The sequence below is a fragment of the Melospiza georgiana genome, chromosome 3, assembly GCF_028018845.1.
Source record: "Melospiza georgiana isolate bMelGeo1 chromosome 3, bMelGeo1.pri, whole genome shotgun sequence".
NCBI classification, from domain to species: Eukaryota; Metazoa; Chordata; class Aves; order Passeriformes; family Passerellidae; genus Melospiza; species Melospiza georgiana.
Window position 1 is genome coordinate 41,062,323 of NC_080432.1, and position 24,184 is coordinate 41,086,506.

General features: G+C 41.3%; 1 protein-coding gene across 1 annotated transcript in view; it reads right to left on the minus strand.

The window, feature by feature from the left end:
* Window positions 1–257: 257 nt before the first annotated feature.
* Window positions 258–24,184, minus strand: part of PLB1 (phospholipase B1) — a 77,834-nt gene continuing 53,907 nt past the window's right edge. The window contains exons 45-59 of the mRNA XM_058020692.1: window positions 22,872–22,943; window positions 20,639–20,699; window positions 19,890–19,948; window positions 17,374–17,432; window positions 16,142–16,185; window positions 14,809–14,908; window positions 13,389–13,440; window positions 11,165–11,245; window positions 10,081–10,146; window positions 9,425–9,519; window positions 8,183–8,264; window positions 6,794–6,898; window positions 5,644–5,739; window positions 2,114–2,188; window positions 258–1,624 (exon numbers count right to left, since the gene is read on the minus strand). Of these exons, the coding sequence (XP_057876675.1) occupies window positions 1,403–1,624; window positions 2,114–2,188; window positions 5,644–5,739; window positions 6,794–6,898; window positions 8,183–8,264; window positions 9,425–9,519; window positions 10,081–10,146; window positions 11,165–11,245; window positions 13,389–13,440; window positions 14,809–14,908; window positions 16,142–16,185; window positions 17,374–17,432; window positions 19,890–19,948; window positions 20,639–20,699; window positions 22,872–22,943 (1,269 nt within the window). The 3' untranslated portion in view covers window positions 258–1,402. The remainder of the gene's footprint in view (window positions 1,625–2,113; window positions 2,189–5,643; window positions 5,740–6,793; window positions 6,899–8,182; window positions 8,265–9,424; window positions 9,520–10,080; window positions 10,147–11,164; window positions 11,246–13,388; window positions 13,441–14,808; window positions 14,909–16,141; window positions 16,186–17,373; window positions 17,433–19,889; window positions 19,949–20,638; window positions 20,700–22,871; window positions 22,944–24,184) is intronic.

Sequence of the window (24,184 nt, forward strand, 5' to 3'; positions counted from 1 at the left end):
ACAAGAAAAGGTCCTATGAGAAGGGTTAAGCCAAGCTAGTTTGCAGGTACCACATTTTTACTTACTTACTAGGTACTAGTGAATAAATCCATCACAAAAAGACTCATTCTGAAACCAGCTCCCATGCAGGGGAGGGCAGGAGGATACAAGACTGTCCCTGGGCTATTTAGCCCTGGAGGAGAAGTGGCAGATAGAGCCCAGCTCTAACCCAGTCCCAGATGGAAGGAGCCTGGAGTCAAAGGCAGTGCAGAGTTATTCTATCTGTGCTGCCCAGCACTGCACCAGGGATACCACATGGATCCAAGTCATTCGGAAACAGTTTAAAGATGTTTCCATGGCATTGTACTTGCCCATGAAGAATCACTACAGCACCTTCAACACAATGGTCTTGCTGGAATATAATATGAGAAATTGCAGCTGCTGTTTATCTCAGTCACATCTCACTATTGGAGAATACCAGTTTGCAATCACAGACTTGTCTCTAACATTTTAAATGGAGGTTTATAAGAGAAAAGGACAGATGCACAATTAAGAAGCCAAGATGCACGAACAGGTGTTCTTGCTTTGTGCAATTGAGAAATATTCATGGAACAGAGAATTGGACCCCAGAATGAAAAAGCTTTTAACACTTTGTCCTGGTTTCAGCTGGGATAGAGTTAATGTTTTGCGTAATAGCTGGTTCAGTGCTGTGTTTAAGATTTCATATGAGAATAATGTTGATAATAAATCAATATTTTAGTTGTTGCTAAGTAGTGCTTACTCTAAACCAAGGACTTTCCAGTTCCCTGTGCTCTGCCAGCACAAGAAGCCGGGAGTGAGCATGGCCAGGATAGCTGACCTGAGCTGGCCACAGGGATATTCCATGCCATAGAAAATCATGCTTACTATATAGAGTGGTGGAAGAAGTCCAGGAGGGGCTGATTGCTGTTCAAGGACAGGCTGGGCATCAGTCAGTAGGCAATGAGCAATTGTAGTGTGCAGCATTAGTTTTTCTTGTGTTTTATTCCTCTTTCTTTTTTGTTATTTCCCATTTAATTTCAACTATTATTATTATTATTACATTTTACTTTATTTCAGTTATTAAAACTGTTCTTATCTCAGTCCATGGGTTTTACCTTCTTCCAGTTCTCCTCCTCGTCCCCATGGGGGGGACTGAGTGAACAGGTCTGTGGTACTTAGTTGCATGGTGGCACAAAACCACAGCATTACTTCGAACTTCATCCTCCACTGACTGGTCCACAGAAGATAACTCTAAAATACATTACTGATTGATGTTATTTGACACAAAAATCCCCGGGCAACCAAGAAGCTTCATTCATATCCAAGAGGCATTTTGTTCTGCCACTCTCTGAGTCACAGCAGAGAGCAGCCTCATCAGAGAAAGACGTTTGTTCCACTTGTGTTACAGAGGGGTTGTTTTCACGTTGTTTTCTGTGCGAGCCTTACGTTGGTGCTTCTTGGTTCTTGCTCGTGACACAGCCCAGCCCAGTAAAGAACCCACCAGGACCCCAGCTACTGCAGTCACAATGACAGCCCAGTAGGGGACTGAAGATTCTGTGTTCTCCACGTTGACATCTGAATTTCCAAATCCACTGTTTCTTCGCGTGAAAAGAAAAGGTTTCTCCTACAAAGGGAAAGCAAAGGCTTTATTGACCACAGATCACTCAACAGGCAGCATTCCAAAAATATGCCACTGTCCCTTCTCAGAGAAGAATGGTGGATCTTTAGACAATCAGCTGGTTTTGCCTTCTCTCTATCTTAGCCCAAACACTCTCCTGCTCTATTGTCTGAAAATTTCAAGAACACAAAAAAGGAGCCACCTCAGAATCACGGGTGGTGGCATCACTTCCTAATTTGCTTGCTGCAAACAAGCAAATGGAAATACAACAGACTCATTAGAACTAGCTTTAATGAAAGGCTTTCCATTGCAGTGAGGATAAAGCTTTTTGTCTTAAATCTAAAGTAGATTTCCCTGTCTGTAACAAAACAGGAAAATATATTTTAGTTATTTGAAACCTTCACAAAGGTACTCTTTTAAAGAGCTCTAGCAGTGTGAAGAAAGGAGGAAAAAATAGAGGTAATTAATGGAGAGAGCTCCTTGACCTTTACTTACAGGGTTTGGGCACTTGAGTTTTGATCTGTCATGGGTAAAGTTGTTGTAAGTCTGCTTTTCACCAACTGGCTCCAGCTGAAGAAGAGAAAAGCAATGTTAAACTTAATGATGAATCTTTTCCTTCTCAGACTCTCTTGATTCTGGCAGTTATAACTTCTTATCCAATTTTTGTTGCTTGCAGGAACAAAGAAGTGTGGTAGAAGGAGCAGAGGAAAGTTTGCAAACATTTTAACAGTTGTGAACAGAAGACATTGAGAATCTGATGTACTGGCTGCAGAATAACTCCCTCAGAAGCAAGGAATAGGATAACTTTTCTTCCTTTTGCATTGCTCTGAATACAATGCATTTTAAATGTTCAGCTAAAGCAAAGTGGTTCACTATTACACCCAGTTCTGCCATGTACTTGTCTCAAATGGCAATGGAAAGGAAAGGAAAAAACCCACATGACAGATGTTAGACATATTACTTAGCACATTACTCACACAAAGGTGCCTAGGTGTCATGGTGATGGGAGTTACTTCAGAAATTACAGAGCTACAGAGAGAGGATGGGACAATTTAACCTTTTCAGTCTGCACTCAGACAAGAAATTCCCTGGGAATTTTAGCTGAGGCTGGCTTCACAATCTTGCAAGAAGTGAGTTACAGAGAGATTTTTATATTATCAGTTGGCATCTAAGTTGCAATAGCTGACCATAAGGCTCACCCTGAGCCCATTTCCAACCCAACATAAAATGTGCCCAGGCTCATAGCAGGCAGTTGTGCTTGGCTAGCAGTGCACATACCACTGGTTGCCATAGTTAAGCTAACAAGTAGAGGCTTGCTCAGTCGTGTTAACTGAAGTGTTTACAACTGTTGTATGGACATGCCTGAAGTAATGACTACAAGATTGGTCCACAGAGAACTGCAAAGTTGTCATCCAGCACTTCTGGGAATACATCACAGAGGACGGCTGTTGCTTCTGCTATTGTCCATACAGGCATTTACTGTCCTCAAGGGATTAAAGTGTCAGCTGCATACTGAAGAGAAACAATAGAGCAACAAGACCCACACGACATGGAAAAAAAAAATTATCGAGAAGATTCTCATATGGAAACACTAAGAATACTTTCTCTCTCTTGTTCATTTTTAATAAAAAAAAATAAAAAACAGAAAGAAGCTTGCAAAGACTGAAAAATAAAAATATACGAGCCACAGAAAATATAACCAGGGAAGAGAAGATTACAAGCAGAACAGTATGCCAAGTTTTGCTGATTGTTGTAGGGTCCTGATGGACTCTTTTATGACTCCTAATCACTTGGCCCACCCACCAGCTAATGCAGTGAAGACTGAATTTGGTAGGTTTTTTTGTACTTAAAGGGAACAGCTCTGTTATTTGTACGATGTGTGGCTCATATCTTGCAGCATTCTGCCTGAGGTGCAACTGGTTATTTGTAGATAATTGTAATTCTTCCCATGCCAGGGCACTTGGTAAGGATTCTGGCACAGAGCCTAGACAAAAGATGATAAAATGCAAAATTCTGTAACCACCCATGCTTACTTATCTCTATGCAATCTGTTCTTCAGGAGCATTAGCTTCTGGGCTTAGAAGATGACACTATCCTCAAGTCCATGAGCATACAGGACAAGTTCTGGAAGAAACCCACAGCTCCTCTAGAACATGTGGCAAGCATGGAGGCAGAACACAAACCAAACCCTCTGTCCATGTCTCTCTTCACCTCGGCCAAACACCTGAGAAGGTGGGTTTGGGACCAGGGGAAACCCCTTAAGACTACAGACTCTTCTGATCTGAGAGAGCAGGAGCACATTTTGTTTTGCACAAAGCCAAAACAGCAAAGAACATTATGGCAAGGGAGAGACTGTAAGCCATCCCAGTCCCTGCATACCCCCACAGTGGCCAGGCACAGTCTGGCCCTTTATGTGCACTGACAAGAATCCGTGTCATTTGGCCCTACGCCTGCAGCCTGCCGAGCTTTTCAGGGAACAGGGAAACAATACAGCCTTACAGTAAGCCTGCACAGCCTTGCCGTACAAGGACTGCAAGGGAAAAGCAGGGATGTGTTACAAGAACTAGATTTAAATAGTAAACAGTAATGTCTGCAGTTGGCATAGACCAACAGATCTCTAAGGGAGGGAATAGTTGTGCTTTGCATCAGTAAGAACCTGATCCCTGCCACTCAGTAGAAAGCTTTGTGTCAATACCCATTTATGCGTAGGAAATGAGTGACAGTCTGGACAGAAAAAAAAACCTCTGGTGGCATAGGAAAAAAGACTGATGGTGATCCAGGAATGAGTAATGGCCAATAGGAATATCACATGGCAACAGAAACCCACTTTAAGACTGCCATATGCCCAGGTACTGTCCCCTTTTTTTTTCTTGAACCCCTCAGCCATGCTCAATTTGAATTTTTCTACATTTGCCTGGGGTTTCTGGCCCACCATTAGCCCTGTTTGAGCTATGAAGCAGAGTGAAGCCTACCAGCCTGCTGTCATCTGGAGTCCCAGACAGGGAAACCTGATGGAAAACAGGCAGATTTGCTGTGCGTGCACAAATCAATTACACCAAGCATGTGCTTGCATTGTACATTCTATAATCCCGGACCTACAGTTCCTATGCTATGCTGGGCAGCTGCACAGATTCCTGCCCTGCATTTTCCAGTCCTTATTTTCAAGCTCATTCTGGGGTATCCTCTAAGTTTCTTATCTTGCTCAAACTTATACTTGGACCGAAAAGAAATTCCCCTCCATTTATGTTTCTTTCTTGTGCAAACCAGGATGCAGGATTCCTGCCAGCACAATGTATTTGGCTACTGGTGTTTAAAAAAACAAGGGGAGGAAATGTTGCTGTGGCATAAAAATGCCATGGTCTTCCTTCCAATGTGGGGAAATGTTTCTGAAAGCAACTTTGCCCTTGGAATTATCAAGTCTGGCATGCACCTCTGACACCTTCTTCCAACACTATTCAAAAGCTATTAATTTCCCCCAAAATGACAGATGGAATGTGACTACAAGCATCTTAAGTTTGATTTCAGCCACCCATTAGTTTCAGTGGCTCTACTAAAACTGCCTCAGATACAAGAGTGGGTGGTACAACATGTCCACACTATTAACGGCAGCAAAAATTCACTCACATATAGGTTTCCCTAATAAATATAACAGAATTCAGGGAAGAAGGGCAAGATCATTGAACAGACATTTTCAGAAAACCTACAGAACTGAATGTTTAACTAGGCTGACTTTTTGTTTTAATGCAAGTTATTTACCAAATCAGAAAGGAATTTTTTGTTATACTAAGACTATTGAGAATTCCCATTTTGAATGAGCAAAGACTTACACTGTTTCATGCAATATGATCACTTGAGATTACATTCCTAATCAATGCAGAGTGAGAAGAACCTAGAGTTGAGCAACCCCCTCTTGTTAGGATATCAATTTTATGTCTTGCTTACTCTTTTGTTTCGGACACCTTTCTCATGATCTTTTTAGATACTGCTACCACAAACACATAGGGATCTAAATTGTAACCTCTTACCATATTGTTCCAGAGAGCCATGGCCATCTCAGCATAGCCTCTTACACTGAAATGAAAGCAGTCTGCAGCAAAGAAACTCATATCTGGCTTGCTAGTCTGCAATAAAAGCAAAAATTATTTCTCAGCAAATTCCAATCTTTGAGATTTGACATATAATATCTAATAGTGTATTGTACTTGATATACCCACTTCACACTTTTGATACCTTCCTAAAGGCAATATGGTCACATTTTCACACTGGGAATAAACTTAGGTGCTCCAAACTACAAGCTGATTACTGCACCTGAGACCTTCTGTGTAATGCAGCCTGCTCAACTTCACACAAAAATTTTCATAACAAAACTAAACTTATCATTAAGCCAACAGTCACAGCTGCTACACGGACCCTGCCATTGACCCACATTCCATTTTGTACAGAACTGATAGAAAAGTGCTTATTATTGCTTTTTAAACTTCTGTGACTCAGACTTACAACACTTCAAGTGTTGAAATTTCTGCTGAATTTCAGATAACAATAAAAATAGTGGGCTTATCCAACTGTGGTAAATGTCTCTCTTAGGGGGAATTTGCCTCATCACTGCCTGTATGGTGACCATTGGTTGACCATTTAGGCTGACAGAAAAAAGAATGGGGATGGTATGAGAAAAGTATCAGTACTATGCAAAACTGGGTTGTTTTGATGAGGATTCATGCTGGATATTTGTATCCTTAACCACACAGCATACATAATGCTAAGGCTGGAGAAAGGAAGGAGAATCAGTGTTTGGTTCAAAGGCTGCTTCCTGTTTCCATGCTTGGATGAGTCAGAGACTCAAGTGCTGGTCTCCATTTGAAGAAAACCTGAACACATTCCATAACCTAAATCGGGAAACTGTGGTGAATGCTAACCAACCTCCTCAACAAGGGAAGCAACATGCAGTTCAGAAGAAGTCAGAGGGTGCCTTGTTTATGGGTGCATGCTATGAATGTTTCCTAAAACCATTTTGATTCACAGGCAGGACTGTGAATCTTCTTGCGAGACTTCCTGTCTTCTCCTCCCTTGCTCTTACCACAGATTCCATGCTGTTCCACTAGACTGTGCAGAGAAGGAAAAACAGAGTCTTGTGGCATGAATCTTACTGGCTTAAGAGAAATTAAAAACAGGACTCACACTATCCAGGGGCAGCAAGGTGTTCCGGAAGAACGGCTGGATGACAACAGCGAAGTCCTGCCGCTGTTCGTACCGACCGCTGTTGATCAGCTGCAGGGCTTCAGCCTGCGTGTGGTGTAATCAGCGAAAACACAGGAGTTACTTGCAAGGATCATCCTACATTTGTCAGCTAGCAGCAACATGCAGATTAAACATCTTTCAGTGTAGGAAGCTGTAAATCGTTAGTGTAAATCCAGCTAAATGTTATAAAGCAGTCAAGAAAATGGCTAAGAAAATAATTTGGTTCATGAGATTTTCATGAGGAAAATGCACAGAAGCTGGATTAATTCAAACAAAAATAAAAGTAAAAAATATGAAGTTACTAATTAAAAAAAAATAGTTCAAACCTTACTTATAGAAACCAAAACTGCACAATTGCAATGAGATTAAAATTTGCAGAAAAGTATAAAAATAAGGAACAAGGTCAACATTTTTAGATGTGACAAATGAGTTCAGAATGCCAACATGAGGCTGAAGTGCACTTGGTTTTTCAGGAAGGTGTGCTTGAATGAAAATACTGCTTAAACGCTGAAAAATTACCTGCCACTTTCAAAAATTATGGTCACAGCCATTTATACAAATAAAAAACCCATCTTATTGTAACTTGCCATCTTATGGATATAAATGCTAATGCTCCTGGTCATATCTCAAAACATTCCTAATCCCTCTCCCTTAGTTAAGGAAAATGACCCCTCTAGTAGGCTTATACAAGCATTACCCAGGGTGAATTTTTTGAGCTTTGTCAGATTCATTGCCAGAGCCAGAGTGGAGAACATTATGTGATCTGATACAGTGATTCCTGTATTCATAAGAACATCGATGGGAAAAGCTTCTGCTCCAATAGCTAATTATAGCCTCTGTTAATTTTGAGTGAATCTTACGCCTGAGGCTATGAAAAGTTACTTTCAGATAGCAAGCTGGTCCATGGTTGGTTTAGTTAATTTCTTCTGCTAAGAGTAACCACAAAACAACTGATGCAAGGTCATTTGTCACTCTTGCAGTGACAGGTTAATTCATGTGAGCTACTCATTGGACTCATAACAGACAAACACATATCAACAAAGCAGCCATCATTACTAAATCCTTTTTGGCTGTTGAAACAGCAGCTGGAAACAGAACTGGTCTCCATCTGCATCCAGCTCAGAACCAAGGTCATCAGAAGGCAATGTGGAAAGTCTTGCACTGCTACTAACTGGTTAGCTGGGTATGGTTTTGATTAGGCTGTAGCCAAGTTGTTTTCCAGTTATCCCTCTCTGTACTGCTGAGAATATGCACGACAGGAAGGGCAGTGAGGGAAGCAATATAAAGAGACACAAGTGAAGATGACCATTTACAGAATCAATGCATTACCTGAAAATCTCTGTTAACTCTCTTAATTTCTTGTAATTCAGAAGAATTTTCCTCTGGGTTTAAGAAACATGGGCAAACTTTCCTTCAACAAAAGAAATACTAGAATTAAAAGCCATTCTAGAATAGTTTATTCACAGTTCTTTGGCACTGTGTGTCTGCTTCAAGAAGCTCAGGATAGGTGCTCAAAGTTCACATGCAGAAGGGAGAGCCACCTTGGTGGCTTAGAAATGGACAGATATTTCACAAAAGAAAAAATTCTACTGAATTACTTTTCAAAATGAACACCTACCACAGGCAGAAAGAGCTGCAGGATCTGTAACTCTTGAGTCAAACATGAAAAAAGTGTTTAGTGTGCCACACATCAGCAGGAAATCACACGTGTTAAAATAACAAGAAAACCCACCCTATGAATGGGCTTACAGCAGAGTTTCAGACATCTGGGAGTGTAAAGTTAGAAAAGACAAATTTTTATTTAGTCTGAGTCCTTGCACCACTCTGTCTTATTATGTTACCTTCATAACAAGAGGTAATAACTTGTGCTTCACTGAAATTCATCATCTAAGAATGTGCTTGGAATAAATATGAAGACATTGAGCAAGACCATCAATTCATTATTTTCCCTTCCAGTGTGTTCCTGTAGTTAATCACTTGCATTTTTAAAAATCTGTGCCTAACTTAATTGGAATTCATTTGGCATCACCTTGCAACTACTGGTCTTTGTTATACCTTTCTCTGCAAGACTAAAGAGCCTTTTCACATCCATTCTGATGCCTTTAAAGACACTGCTGCTTTCTAAAACAAGTCTCTCGACCTTTTTTGAGTTAAGATTTTGGTCCCCTTCATTAGGTGTGAGGAGCAGTTCCTGGCTGTGCTCTGCTGTATGCATCCCAGCCTGCACCAGAGGTAATCCAGCACTGGATGCAAAGACAGGAATCAGGGATGTCAACCTGTGCTGCTGACCAGCAGATGGCTGGGTAAAAAAAACCTTCAAAGTTCAGCAATCATATGTTGACTTGTGCTATGCCATGCTGCTTTACAGCTGAGAAGTGAGAACTCTGCTATCTACAGGTGCAGGTTTTTAGTTGAAGTATTGCAAGAAGTAATAGAAAGTTGAGAGGTGCATCAGGTAAAGGAAGCAATGCACGTAGCTTGGAAAGCTCAGTGTGGATGTCCTGCTGTAGAAATTGAGACTGAGCCAAAAAAATATCACTTTATAGGCAAAGAGCTGTTTTGCTCACTTACTTTGCTGCCAAGGCACACTCTGAAGAGCTTGCTGCGATTTGACGCAGTCCAGAGAACTCCAGCATCTCCACCATGTTGATAAAGACTCTTGGGAGCTGTGAGGATTATAATAACCAGACATACAGACATGTTACAAATAACAGAACATGATACCACTACAAAGAGCAAGGAGTGCCATCCGTGGGTCAGGGAGTCAGTGCAAACTGCACTGCCTGCAGCCAATGGCATGTGCAAGGATGATGGATAAAAGGAGGGGGAGGGAGGGAGACATACACTGGATGTCAGCCAAAAGAATTCCAGCAGCTAGTACAAACTAGCTGAAATGCTGCTTCACTCCCTGGGACATTTCCATTGGCTCTAGGGTAAATGAAACTGTTCATGGCTGGTTTAGCCAAAAAAAGTGGCTGTAGGGTCATGGTATGCTTGGTCCACAGCATAAATATTGTCAAACACACAGTTTTCCTGAAACTGCAGCTCTCTTTCTCAGGGCATTAGCTAGTATAGTCATTGAAATGCAGCACTGGAGAACAGTCTGACTCCAGCTATTTGAAAGATGACCTTGTATGAAACATAATCACTGACAGTCCATCAGAGGTGAGAAAAACATCAGTATACTTGCCAGGAACATAGCTTGCTAGGGTATCTTAAAAGCTTACCTCCTCATAGAAAATATCCAGAGTGTCCTGAAGGTGCTTTACATACTTTTGCACTGAATAGGTTTCCTATTAAAAATTAAAAAAAAAAAAATTAAAAATTGAGTCATTCTTTTTCAGGAACCAACAAGGTGATGTCTGAGAATCTATACCAACTTGGTGCTCCTTTTTTCTTTTGTTGGCAGATATATTTCCAGATCAAGAAGTTTACTGGAACATGTACAGAGGTTATATAGTGCTTATGTTTTTATACCATTAATATATTCCTCTGATCTCTGTAGAAAATCCTGAGGTATCTTGGCAGAGCCTTTCCTTGATAATGATTATATTGACCACATTTTTGGATTTTGGGTTGTTTTTTATGGGACCCATAGCAGACTGATTTGCCCTATGAACAGAAGATTTTTTTTTCAAACTGCCTATCTGGAGAAACTGATATGAAGGCAGTCAGACCTCACAAAGCCCATAAGCAAAACAACTTTGTGACTGTAGCTATAGAGGGGTAGCTGTGGGGAAAAAGGCTCTAGGCAGCAGCCTGTAAAGGAAAGAGCAAAACAGAGAACAGTGCCTGGTCATTTCAACAAGCTGGGGTACAGACCCCCAGTCTGTGCCACACAAACAGTTTCAGAGGGAATGACCACTGACAGCTAAAGAAAAGACATGTTTTTAACTATAAACTGATGTTATTATTTTGGGTGTCATTCTGAAGCAAGAATTGGGCATCCCCAGTAATTATTGTGTGGGGATGTTTTCCAGAAGACCTCACTTGTGTCCCCTCGCATGCCTGAGACACCACACTGATTACTTTGTCTAGTTAAGCAGGGAGAACTCTTCAGCCTAATCTTTGTGTTTTGTTCAATATGAGCAGGTTCCTAGTACTCAAATAATGCATTTCTCCAGAGCTGCAGTGCCCCTGCATTAAAAGCTGTGCACTTGTTTCTGATACAATGAAGATGAAAGGGGCAGAACTTCTTAGTGCTTTTTAAACAAAGAGGAACTTGGGCTCCCTGAGAGAGAAAGGCTATGTTTCCAGGGCTGGTCACCTGCCAAATGCCTGGATGAGCATGCCTAATTCAGAGATACAAACCTTGTCCAAGCAGTACTGGCATAGGTCAGTGCCTCCAACAAGGATGGTAATCAGTTTCCAGTCTTCCTTGAAGTTAATTTTCTAGTGGCACATAAAATAAACAGATTGCAGCATTTATTACTTAGGCATGCAGAGGTAACATTCACAAATGGGGCTAAATAGGCACAGACAGTAGGGCAGAACAAAGGAGGTATGCTGAGTTAAGCTGGCAAAAGAAAAGCATCTCTCCAGGGGGAAAATCTCAACTGTTTGCTAGTCTACTGCAATTCACCTTGGCTTCTGTAAGGAAATTCCCTTCAGCAGACAAGCTCTGTCAGGGTAACCAAGCACAGCAATGTGTCTGTGGCAGCAAGCATCCCTAAATGAATGTCAGCTCCAGAACAGGGGTGGACAGCAGAGATTTGCCAGCCATGGCTGCACACTGCAGGCAGCATGGGGATAAAGCCGTGTGGGAATGAAGGCTGGAGTGACTCATGTGGCTGTGGAACTGGAGCTGCTGGGGATCCCTGCCAGCTGGGCAAGAATTACCCCGGGCCAGGAGGGGCAAGGGGTGCCCCAGGGAACAGACAGCTGGATTAAAATAGAAGAGTCCAGGAGGCTGGTGACTTCACTGAGCTCATATAAGGGCAGCTGCAGCATCCACGTCACCACAAGCTAACAATAGGCGCTGCTGAGAGCTGGATCTCATCAAAACATTTTGTAACATTCAGTACAAAGAAAGGAATCAAAGGCAACTATTTTTAGTGTAGTGCATTTACATAACAAACATCTGCGAAAGGATCCCACAAATAGAGGAAGGGCCTGGGAATCACCCAGGTCTGAATTCTCCTCTTTAACCAGCAATTTGCTCAGAAAGATTTTCATGAAGAGGCAATGTTATGGCAGGGATACACCCCTCTCCCTTTTTTTTAAAAAAATGCATAAAAAGCTGTGAATAAAACAAAGGAGACAGCCTCTCCTCTTCTATTCTATTGAAAAGCCAAGCCAGCTCTCTTCACTTTGCCAAACAATTGGCAATGCAGAGTAACTGACAGTGGTGTGAGCATGCAGCATCCATCAAGAGTTCTGGCATGGAGAGCCACATGATTTGACAAATCCTGCTTATTCAGTGCCTTCCTTTTCCATTCAGTCTGAGCCAAGGAGCACCAGGCACTCCCGTTCCCTTAGAGGGAATGCTCTCCCTGCACCAACAGCTCACACCCAGACAGTCATCCACTCAAATTCAGCCAACCTCAGAGCAGGGCAGCCTTGGGTTTCTCAGATTTCTTCCCCTTCCTGCTTTTGATGCCCTTTGTTGCCCTCAGTGTAGCTGGCACAGCAGACTGGTCCTCAATGCTAGATCCCCTACTAATTCTCTAAAAGACTGTAGTATGTCACAGACATCTTTTATGGAAAATCCTTTCCTTAGGATTTTTCCTCCTAAGAAGCTGAGAGACCTCAGGAACAAAATGTAAACATTGATTATCTGCTGCTGTGGAATGCAACAGGTGGATCTTTGATTGGCCCATGTTGGTTGTTTCTAATTAATGGCCAATCACAGTCCAGCTAGCTCGGACAGTGAGTCCAAGACAGCTGCCTTTGTTATCATTCTTTCTTATTCTATTCTTAGCTAGTCTTCTGTTGAAAACCTTTCTTCTATTCTTTTAGTATAGTTTTAATGTAATATGTATCATAAAATAATAAATCAAGCCCTCTGAAACATGGAGTCAAATCCTCATCTCTTCCCTCATCCTAAGACCCCTGTGAACACCGTCACAGTGGTGTGACAGAGACTCATCCATTCCTGAGGTTTCTGGTCACTAATTAATTACTTGCCTGCTCAAAACCAGACTTTGAGAGGGCTTCTTTTCCTGCAAAGACTTCATAGTCCCTCTTCCCAGTGTTGTGAATATTGTGACTCACGTTGGTCTGCAGACCTACCTGCTTCAGCAATTTTACACTCAGCCTTTATGACCTTCACTTTGAAGGCTTCTGCTCAACAAAGCACTCCTGTGATCTTACCAGAGCCTTCAGATTTCTTCTCTTCCTCACGACCATCCTTACATCTCCTGGCTGCACTGCAGCCTACATTAGGGGTAATTCATCTGGCACATTCATCTTGGAAAGCACAGCAAGGACTTTTCTTTCATCAGTAAAGCACTCTTCATGACTGAAGCATCCCATTAATTACAGACATCTCCCAGAGACCCCGGCAGCACGGAGGTGTGGCCCAAATCCCACTCACCGAGCTGCTTCTCATCAGCTCCACCAATGCACGTGCCTGGGCTGGCATATCACTAGGAGAGAGAACAGAAAATTTCAGATGTGTGCTCCAAAAGCACGTCACCTTCTTGATCCCCACTCCTCATTGCAGGGGATCTCAGGATCAGCAGAAATCAGAATAAGGAAAGTGATCCCTCAAAAGGCTGAGCAAACACTGAAGGACCAAGTTGCACAAGTGAATAATCTGATCTGAAAAGGCTTCAGTTGGGATGGCTGCCAAGTGGCAGGCAATTGGTATGAGTTCTTCCCATCTCAGACTTGGCCTTGGTACATTTTGTTTGGGAAAAAACTCTAATGCCCAGATGCACAGAAACATTGAGTTACATAACTTGCTTCAAAAATCTAGTGGGGGAGTTTGGTGCTGACACAAAAGCTGGGCATCTAACCAGCCTTCCTGATCCGGCTTGTCTTATGGCTGGAAGAGAGTGCTTGCATTGTGGGACTGCCAGCCTCGAGAGTCCCAGTCCAGCTCTGGACAGGATGCAACATCCACGGGCCAAAACACAAACCATGCTGAGACACCAGCTGGAAATGAGCTCCTGATATAGTAGAAGAAGACTGTGCTTGAGCTAATAAGCCCTGCCTCTCTCCAGCAACTACACAAATGCAGTTACATTATTTGGATTCCTAGAACCATATTGATCACGTTGAGTCAGCTTTGCTCAGGGATCCTATGAAAAATTTAGCAGCTATACAGGCTTTGATAGTTATCCTAAATCTCTTTTCCAGCAGATTTAATGGTTGTTAAAGGTGTCACAAAAAGCTTTGGAAACAATTTTGTGAGTATTCACGGAGCAGGCACAGTGTAACCCATAAAAATCCTTACATGTTTTGGTTGTTAACACACTAGAAGATTTTTTTCTTCAGGAACAGAAAAGAGTTATTTCCCAGCTGCCTTTATTTTTTTTCCCTTTGCACTGCAAACAAGGATAATATTTTTAATGCTATTAAGGTAGAAGTGGGCTTCTATTTGTTAGTTTCAGACACATTCTCTAGATTCAAGGATTAAAAGAGATGCTCATGAATTTTTTCCTCATTGAAGATATTGCCTGACAGTGAATTAGGGACCTGTACACTGAACACTGGGCAGAAAAAGGTACTGCTTGAATTAGAAGCATAACTAAGGAATTGGCTCAAAAATTATGGGCAGAAATAAAATAAAGAAAGGAAGCTTGAGTCAAATTTAGAAAAAGATAACAAATAAATCCCCCAAATACCAAATTGAATTAAAAACCCAAAACCCCAAAACTCACAATTGAAAACATCAGATCACAGAAACATGCTGAGTACCAGCAGGTCACCAGCATTACCTCAACCCTGTCATGCATCTCAAAGGTAACCTGCCAGCCCATCACTTCTCACTCCTTTGGGATTGTCCTTACCGTGCTGCAGCATTTCTCTCTGCAACGTTGAATCCAGCTGTTTCCTTAGAGCTGCCAGTGGAGAAGCCAAAGATGTTCGGATTGAATTTCTTCAAGATGTCTTAAAAGGAAAAAAACACAGTGTTTAACCATTCACAATACAGCCAGCAGTGTTGCCTCCCTGCAGAAGCAGGAGCCAACTGAGTGGTGAGAATACAGAGCTGTGTTTTCCCCTCATTCACTGTGACTTACAGGAACTAGAGACACACCTGCTTTGGAGACTCTAGTTACTGTCCAAATTTCATCACTGCCATTATTTCTCTCCATGGGCCTGAGGAACCAGGGCCTGGTGGCCCACGAGATGCATAGGTGGATCTTGGGCAAATCTCCAGTCTTGAATTTATCAGACTATTCGTGGTTACTTTCTTTCACGTACCAGAAGCAGACGCCCTGAATATGGCCCTGTACCTCTCCCTCCCCCAGCTAGATAATAATATTTGTGGCAGAGAAGTGAATTTTTTTCATTTTCTAGATTTCACTGAAACTTTCAATGGGAAAGCATGATGTCTGAAAACTGTGGTTGTTACTGTGTCCATAGTATTGCTGTCTGAAACTTCTTTACAGAATCTCATTTATAATGCATAAATGAATTGTGCCTTATATTTTTCTTCAAACACAGTGAAATGCCTGGTACAAGGCAAAGGCAAAACACATCAGATTTTTTACTGACAATGTCAGGTATTGTCAAAGTGTTCCACAGCACGGATCACGTACAAATAGAGCAGCCATTGTAAACCAAGTGCCTTCCAATTTATTGTCACATTGACCACTTAAAGGTTTCTATGGCAACTACAGGCCCAATTACACAGAACACTAGGGCAAAAATTTATAGTACTTTTAGATTTTTTTTTTTGCCACTGCTATGTAGCAACTTGAAATCATCTGGAAGAACCACAACTTTGTCAACAATCCTGGCTAGATGGACTAGTAATTGTTTCATAACCCCTCATATGTCCACAGACCTTACAGTCAGTCACTGGAAAGCACAAAACAAAACATGGGAGGAACAGGTCTGCCATGAACTTTGGTCACATTCAGCACACTTACTCCTAATTCTTTTGCCCAAAAGGATGATACAATCACCTGCAGATCCTGTGATGTGGAGGGGCTGAATCAACTGTACAGCTAATCAGGTCAGTCTGGATCTCAGCTCTCACTCCCATGAACTGCTTATACCCACACCAGATGGACATCCCTACCATTTTCAAGGAATTACCATTTCCAGATGTTTCCTAGCATCTACTTAAACCACTTTCAGTGTAATACCCAACTTTTGCTTTTCTAGGATACTCACTGGGTAAAGTAGCCTGGATCTCCAGAGTGTCATCACCCCCAATACTACAAAGGGAAAGAACAAAATCACCCACTAGGGTTAATCCTGCAGCCATCTGTCTTATTGTCACCACATGTGGTTGTAGCAGCCCAAGAAGGAAAAAACAACCTCCCCCCTCCCTTCCCAAAAATCCTTGCTTCAAACAGGACTAAGGAGATAAACCACAGGAATTCAGGGAAAGTAGTGAAGGGATAACTCACATTGAATAAAGCAAGGCAGTGCTAAGATAGAAGCTATGCCTTCAGGCTGGGAACAGACCATATTGGGAGAGCTGATTTTTCATCTGGACATGCTGGGATACCTACCACAGAAAGGCATATTTCCTCACTAAAGCTGCTCCACGTTACCTCACTGAAACTAGATTTGCACACAGTTAAGCATAGGAGAGACTGCATTAAATATTCATTAACTGCCTATTTGCAAAGCTGCAATGCTGATTACATAGAGCCTCTGCCTCACCATTCAAAACTTGTCTGTGTGCAGAGCCAACACACTCTTACACCATTTGTGGCAGTCCCTCCGAAAGTATCCATGCCTGCAGACACATGCAAGGGGATGAAGAAAGAGCAAAGAGGACAATGTATACATGCACACACTTATCAACCATATGTGTGTCCATAGGGAGCAGGCAGTTTCCTTCCACTCTAGCATGGATATTGAGCTTCACATCCTCTGACATGCATTGTTTGCCCACTTTGCAATAGCAAAGGTGTTTGGAACATCTTCACTGAGTATGTATGCACTGCTCTTGCCATGTTCATGCCAACTCACACTCACTCAGACCTTCCAGCATTACATACTGCAGTAGAAAAATCACAGCAACATTTTAAAAAAGCTCCAGACAGACTGACAAAAGGCTAAAAGGTACTGTGTCACAGGACCACGCTTGTAGCAATCAGGCTGGGTTAACACATACACACAAAAAAAAAAAAAAAAAAAAAAAAGGAAAAGAAAAGAAAAATAGAAGCAAGAAAAAGCCCACAAAAACAAATACAACCCACCCACCCTCCCAGGAATCACTCCTATCTATTCTCTTCCAGCTCTGACTCTTCCAATCCTTACCAAGCAATACTTGCTGTCAGCATCCTTCCCCTGAATTTACATATACAAAGATGTAATTACACAGCCAGGTGACCCACACTTTTAACTGCGTGGACAAAAACAGATTTTAAAAAAAGAGCATTTTCACTCACCTCCAGGAGAGTCCCCTCCAGTCTGTTTGTAGGTCTGGTACTTTGGCTCCTACTGCAGTCTGGGAAAGATGGAAATAACAATTGATAAAATACTAAAAGAAAAAAAGCCCTATGAGTTTAGGTAAGATAGACATCATGTTTTGAAAGTGCCGAAACATTCTTTTAGCATTACTCTGCATTCAGCCAAGCTTTTGCAACATCCCAGCTTTAGCATAAGTGGTCTGTGTCCTTATTCACCACCACACTCTGGCCTGTGGGCAGCCCTGCATCTCCCATACTCCAGTTTTCTGTATTTCCCCTCATATCTAGATAACAGACCATGGAGCACCAGAGATGTAGTCCAGCCAGAGGATGTCAGATTGTAAAGTCAAGGACATAAGGCTTTAAAGCTGCTAATCATACAGTTTTAGCAACCCAATGGGACCATGAGACTAACATCAACGGCTTTGTATTTGTTTGGATTTTTTTCTGATGGAAAATGTTTCATCCTGGCATTTCGTGAAGAAAGATGATTTTGAGAGACTTACTAATCCAGGAAAAAAGCCCCAAACACTGATGAAAAATCCCCATCCAGTTTTAGCTGTACATAAATCAGAGAAGCTGCTTTTTAATCTGCCAAGAAAACAAATCTTTGGTGTACAATCCATTTTTCCTCTCCTGGATCCAGTCTGCTACTTAACACACAGACTTGATGAGGTGTAGACAGGATTTTTTTTGCCACTAGAGATAAGCACGTTGGTGTGTCTACTCCTTGGTGCTAGAGAAGACAGACAGATGAATTCTAACCAGTGACATTAACAAATTGTTCAATGTTTCACTAATCTCCAACCGTATCTAGATTGAGACAGCCTTTCTTCCTGTACTGTGAACTTTCATATCCTTCAAAATTAAATAAATACATAAGACCTCTGTGCTGAATTTGGGTTGCTCACAGGATGGGGACAGACCTCTAGCAAGGTCAGTACCGTGACTCTCATTCAGGGCAGCAAACATGAGAAGGGGTTCTTCTGCAGCTTTAGAGTTTTTCAGTGGTCTCACCAACTTCTGTATTCTTCAAAAAGCCATGGCACCAGTTCAGCCATAAACACTGGCTGCATTCAGGGATCTTGTGAGGAGTACCAGGAGGACAATCCATGCCTTGGGGGGCCTTGCTGCTGCAGTCCCCCTGTGCCAAGGATGGTTACCCTGCACAAAGTGCATGAGGCTGCTGTGGGAGGTGTGAGTGTGTGCACACATGTGGGAAACACTCTGCCACTTTTTCTGTCCCCTCCCCCCCCCAAATAAATCACTCAATAAAACTCCCAAACACACCTTGCTGTGGCAGTGGCAACTGGTAGGAGCTGCATGAATAATGGCATCATGAGAACCTGCCTTGCTCAGTTCTTGAGACAGACACCTCAAGCATCATAACCTGGCCCCTATGACTAGGGCTTTCAGAGATATTTCATATATTAAAAGAACTAATATTTTAAAAATAAGATATATGTGCTAGTGCACAGGGGAGGAAATAAAACAAATAATTTTAAGAGTCATGGCAATGGATAGGAGGGAGACTTGTAAGGCTTTACTGATTTCTTCTAAAAAAAGCTCAAAGCTTGGCAGCAGAGGGAAAGCCAGGATTACATCAGGTCAAGCAAAATCAGGTTCAGAGCTAATGAGAAGGTGCATGATGCATAATGAAGACATGCACACCTGCTTGTAGGATAAGCCTGATCATTTAAGGGCTTCAGACCCTTCAAATCCCTCTGAACTCAACAGGAACAGAAGCTGCTAGAATGAGCACTGGTTTAGTTCAGGAGTTAAAATTCATGGAAACTGTTGACGCAAATGTTTGCTTTCATCCCATGCCAGAACAATTCTGCAGGGCTGTGTAATTCCAGAACTTTTTCTCAGAAAACTTCAGTGCAGATCTGCAGTATTCCCTGCTATTCCTCTCTGGGGCCTTTCTGGGTTTTTTTTGTGCCTACTTTTTGTTTTAAACCTCCATTTCTTAGTACTTGAAATACATCAGAGCTGTAACTGGAAGATATCTAGGAAGGCAACCCAAGAAGCAAAATCTGAAAGCAAAACTCTGAAATACAGAAGTATCAGAATTATCTCAAGTGGGAAGCACTTCATTTTGCAGTCAATTATTTCCATGGGAGTTTTCAGCAAAATGTCTTCTTGCTCCAAAAATATCAACTGCTTTCACTTCTTTTTTTTTTCATGTCAGATGAGACTAATCCTATAAGACAGACACTTCCCTTTTCAAAAACACTTGGATAAACTGTATGGAATAGAGAATGGGATCCCATTTCAGTTCTGGCCTGAACTATTCATTACTGGATTACACAATTGCCAGTGTCACTCATATCCCTTCAGGCTATTTCTTTGCAAAGGGAACCAGGTAGATGAGTTTTGCTTGGCCAAGCCAAAGCAATTTGCTTTCTATCTGATGATGCCTGATGTGACAACGTCTGGGTAGAAATTGAGAACTGCTCTTCTCATTGTAAACATGTGAATCCAGCCGTACTCACAGTCAGGGAATCTCCAAGTGCTCCTATGGCTTTGATGTCAGCAGGCCGTAGCTCATGGACTAAAAAGCAGTAGGAGAATAAAAGCAGGATTACCAACAACTGACAAAATACTGTCTAATAGAATAAATATGCAAGTCTTAGGTTCCAATCTGATGGCATTTTTGCAGACTTTTAAGGTAGAAAAAGCTTCAGGTTCTGTGTGTCACCTAGGCAAAAATGTGTAACTTCTTGCCTTTGCTTGCAACAGTGCATTACACTAACGTGGAAAGAAATGGAACTTAAAACAGCTTAGTAAAAAATGAAAACAGACTAGATATGTTTACAGATGCATACATTCAACCTCTTTTAATTGACTTACAGGTCTGAGTCATAGATCAATATTTCCTATTAAATATCTCCCAATAAAATCATCAAACTGCACACAGCACTTGCTTATCAGAGCACATTCCAGCTTGCTAAGTCACTAACCCTCCTGGGCAATTTTAACCTGCCACGTTGCTGTATGATGAATGATGTATAAGATACATGCATACAATAAATGTGATCACATTTATCCACAGAGACATACCTGCTGTCATGCAGAACTCACTGAGAATGGCAAGACTGACTTCTTCCCTTTGCCGCTAAATATATCAGCTTTTATTGTTTACTTTCCATCTAGGATGTGCAATTTCAACATCTTACTGCTTTTAGAAACAAAAGATGAAGTTTTTCCTATGTATGATTTTAGGTTAGGAGTTCTTTCTCACCTGATGTTGGGACAGGACTGGATGGAGTATGACCAGGACACGACAGTTCACTGCCCCAATTCTGAAATGAGAAGTTACAAAATTGTTTCATCTTGTAGCTAAAAGATAATGTGGAATTCATATATGGTTTAGTTGTACAGTGTAGGGCAAAACCAAGTTAAAACACAGATCCTAGTTTGGTGCCTATGTAGCTCAACAGTCTTTTACACCTCTTTGTGGAACACTATCCAAACAATTATTACTTCTGGTGACATTTTCTAGCCAAAGCATAAAACTCTTCCAAAGGCAAAACATTTCATCTTATATTTCCTATATTTCCCTCTCCACTGCCTACAAATTTTGTCCATGACCTGCAAGGTGGGGTCTCCAGGTTTGAAGTCTTGCTCTGTCTCAAAAGATAACAGATGTAAAAGCAAATAAAGATCAATAATTGCCTGCAAAGCTATCCTGTTATACTAATGTATTATATTATTAATGTATTATTATATTAACTGGTAAAAAGTTTGAACATAAGTCCTAAGAAGAGGAGTTGAGGGAACTGGGGTTGTTTGGCCTGGAAAAAGGAGGCTCAGGGGAGACCTTATCACTCTCCCCCTGTGTGAAAGGAGGCGGGACAATGCAGGAGTCTGTCTCTTCTCCCAGGCAACCAGTGAAGGAACAAGGGCAAAGGGACTCAAGTTGCACCAGAAAAGGTTCAGGTTGGATATTAGAAAAAATTTCTTCATGAAAGAGTGGTCAAACATTGGAAGAACCTTATCTATTCTATTATTACATTATTGTTCCCCATGTACTTTGCCAGGAACCTATTCTTTCCCTAGAAACTTTCAAAAATTGCTTGCTTTTACTGAATATAAAATTTGAAAAAACTTCAAAGCTTTAAAAGTTCCAGTAAAGAAAACTGTTAGGCTCTAAATAATTGTACCTTACCATATGCTTTTAGGTGACATAATAGTTATTATGTCACCTAAACTCCACCAATTGAAGATATTGAATCAAACACACATTGCAGAACACCTTAGTTCACCAGCAGAGAGAGCTGATGAATGTCTCTCCTTGCTTTTTGGTAACAAGCAACCATATTAGCCAAGAAGGCAGCAAGGGAAAAACTAAAATTGCTCCAGTGGCCAGCCCTTGCAGGAGCAATGACAGCTGTGTACACAGATCAAAAGGCCTGCCCTGCTAGAAGCAGATCAGGATTGGGATGTCCTGAGATCCCCTCCAACCTCAATTATTCTGTGACTGCACAATTCTACCAGAGTAAAACTACATTGACCAGTGGTCTTCAGAAAGCATGGCTGCTGTTAAAAAACATCATGACAAATTCATCTGTTCCTGTTATAAAGATGCTGGAATATGCTCCACTATCAACCATTAAGTCTGGTTGCAGAGGCTAGAAAGGACAGATAGGCTTATTTTTAGATCAGAAAGTGTTGCTTTACTCTCTCTCTATTTCTTTCCTTTATCACTTCAAAAGCTGCTGCTGTTAAGATTCAGGGGAATTACCTATTAAAGCATAACTCTAGCTTTACCGATAAAAATCCCATATCAGTCCTGCAATCCATGACTTGCTAAGACAATACCTGCTGTTCTTTGTGACCATCATGGCACACAAAGACTTTGGTAATTGGGTTAGTCATGAGCTCCCCAAGCATGTCAAACTAACCCAGTCCGTTCTGACTGCCAAGCAAATAACTGCTCCATTTCTTCAAGTCCTACACACAATATCTGTTTCTGCAGTTCATTGAACATGCCTCATGACAGTTGCTCAGTCATGGTGGAAATGAAGCCCCTTTGAAAATGGGATTCCTACCACCTTTGTATAGGGTCACACATCCAATATGCAAAGGTGACTGCCCTCTACAGGTTAAGCTTACTTGAATGTAACAAAGAACAGTGCCTCCAGAGGAGAACATCTAAACATTCCTTAGATTATTTGGGGATTCTAAGATAGCTTCTCCATACTGTGAGAAACTTGCTATCTGAATTAATTATGCAATCCAGCTTACTTACTTTGGTTTCAGTTTTGATATAATTGCACCATTAGTATAATTAATTTTGTTTGGTTTTTAGGAAAACATTCGTTTACACAATAAAAAATGCAATGCAATATAGAATTCTCTTTCCAAAAACTGGTAATAGTTTATATAATCTATAAATTCAGGATTATGTGTTAAGAGACGAGATGCAACTTTACACAGTTTGCCTAAAATGCAGCAAAATGTGCAACAATTACCTCTATTGGCTCTCTAGTGGGCTCCACAGGTGTGTAGTTGCTATTCCTGTACGTTCCCAGGAAGGGACTGTTCTGGAGAAAGAGGAAACAAAACAAGAGAAATAAGAGAAATTGGACAATAAGCATATGGCACAAACTATAGCAAGTGATATCAAGGTATCATATAACCAAGAAAGTAATTGCCTAAAATATAAAATTGGAATCTGGATTTTGAAACCATGCTTCTTCCTTAAAATTAATAAATTTTGTGTTTAGTACCTTAGGACAAAAATTACATGTACTAGATGCCAATTGCAGTTTAATATTTTCCTCTCCTAACATTCCAGATTAGACTTTATTAGAAGTTTAGTCCATTCCATTCAGAAGGAGCTGATGTAGAATCTAGACAAACCTGGGCAGATCTTCTGTGTCAGCAGCAGGGAGATGAAAGATTGCTTACTGAAAAGCTCATTCTTCCCTCCAATGGAGGCTGTAGAGATTTCATTGTTATTTTTGTCCTCTACTAATGCAGCATGCATTCAGGAAGACATGCACATCATACAGGCTAAAAAAATTCACCTGGAGGCTCACTTACCTCAATCAAGAGAAACTCCAGCATTTGCACAAAGAAGTCTTTAAAAGCACTAAAATTAGAAGGCAGGTTTTTATGGTACTTAAATTTGCCTCAAAACAAATAATTTTCCATGGCTACTGGCACTTTTATCAATGACCTTTTCATTGCATTTAGATTTACTAAAGGCTTGCCATTTCTGCAAAACAAAATGGCCATATATCTTTTCAAGGGATATAAAACTTTTCTTTGCCTACTCCTGAAAAGCAACATCTTTGAATAAGAGTAAAGGAAGGGAAAGAAGTACAAAATCCACATTATTTGGCACTGAAGTTGTTGCTGAGTTCATTTAAGCTGCTTGGAAAGAATGCTGGGTAAATGAAATAGGATCACTTTGAGCAAATCAGAGGACTTCTGAAATATGCTAGTTAATAACTCAGAAGATTTTCCTTGTCTGACAGGATGGACACAATATGGACAAAAGCCTCCTGCATAACTTGAATGTCTGCCTCCAGACCTAAGAGAAATCAGAACTCAGCTCCCTGATCTGTTCAGTTCTTTGGCCTTCTTGTTGAAACTGCTGAAGAAAGGGAGCCAGTGACTGCTGCTTGCAGCAGTCATTTCCACGTGCTGGTACCTAGCAACTGTCCTGCAAGTTCAGCAGCTTGTTGTGTAACTGCAGGAGCAGCTTCCAAAGAGTCTGAAGTATTCCTCTTATGGATCAGGCCAGGAAAGCCAACTTGACACTAATCCAAGACATGAC